Raw genomic sequence first — 702 nt, 5'->3', positions numbered from 1 at the left:
ATTATTTGAATTAACCCATTCTGTTTTTGTTGAATGTTTATCCAGACTGCCGTGTTCATACGTAACGTACGCACTATTGGGCTCTTACCTTGTCCAATCAGAACTTGGAGATTATGACCAAGAAGAACACAAGGGTAATCCAGATTATTTGAGAGAGTTCAAGTTTGCTCCCAACCAAACTCCCGAACTAGAACAGCGAGTGATGGAACTGCACAAAACTCACAAGTAAGTAGAGGAGTTAACACAAGTGAGAGTTAACACAGTGTCAAGGGTTTTCTTTGATGTCACCCATTTGATTTACACAGGCCAGTATTTCTTAAACTCTGGATTAACTGAAAACTATGGTAATATTGGACATAAAGTATTCATGTAGGTAAGTACTCTATAGGGAAATATGTACGATGGGTATGTTTTTGTATTGTACCACAATGTTCTGTACAATAGAAACAGGTATTTATGATGTCTTATTTTGCACGAGTACCTAGATATGTGAAATATTTGGTCCTTTGTTATTTCCAGGGGTCAGACACCAGCGGAGGCAGAACTAAACTACTTGGACAATGCTAAGAAGTTGTCAATGTACGGAGTTGTTCTTCATCCTGCCAAGGACTCTGAAGGTGTTGACATTATGCTGGGAGTATGTGCGTCTGGAATACTGGTCTACAGTGAAAGGTAATGCTATTAGTTCCTACTTGGGTGTGA

General features: G+C 39.2%; 1 protein-coding gene across 1 annotated transcript in view; it reads left to right on the top strand.

Annotated features, from left to right (window-relative positions):
• Positions 1 to 676, top strand: part of LOC103524160 (band 4.1-like protein 1) — a gene marked incomplete at its 5' end in the record, with an annotated part of 10,095 nt that extends 9,419 nt beyond the window's left edge. The window contains 2 exons of the mRNA XM_008489163.2: positions 46 to 225; positions 520 to 676. Of these exons, the coding sequence (XP_008487385.2) occupies positions 46 to 225; positions 520 to 676 (337 nt within the window). The remainder of the gene's footprint in view (positions 1 to 45; positions 226 to 519) is intronic.
• Between the last annotated feature and the right edge of the window lie 26 nt (positions 677 to 702).

This window comes from Diaphorina citri, unplaced genomic scaffold, assembly GCF_000475195.1.
Source record: "Diaphorina citri unplaced genomic scaffold, Diaci psyllid genome assembly version 1.1 scaffold129509, whole genome shotgun sequence".
Taxonomy (NCBI): domain Eukaryota; kingdom Metazoa; phylum Arthropoda; class Insecta; order Hemiptera; family Psyllidae; genus Diaphorina; species Diaphorina citri.
The sequence above is the reverse complement of the archived record's forward strand: the minus strand, read 5'-3'. Positions and strand labels throughout refer to the sequence as shown.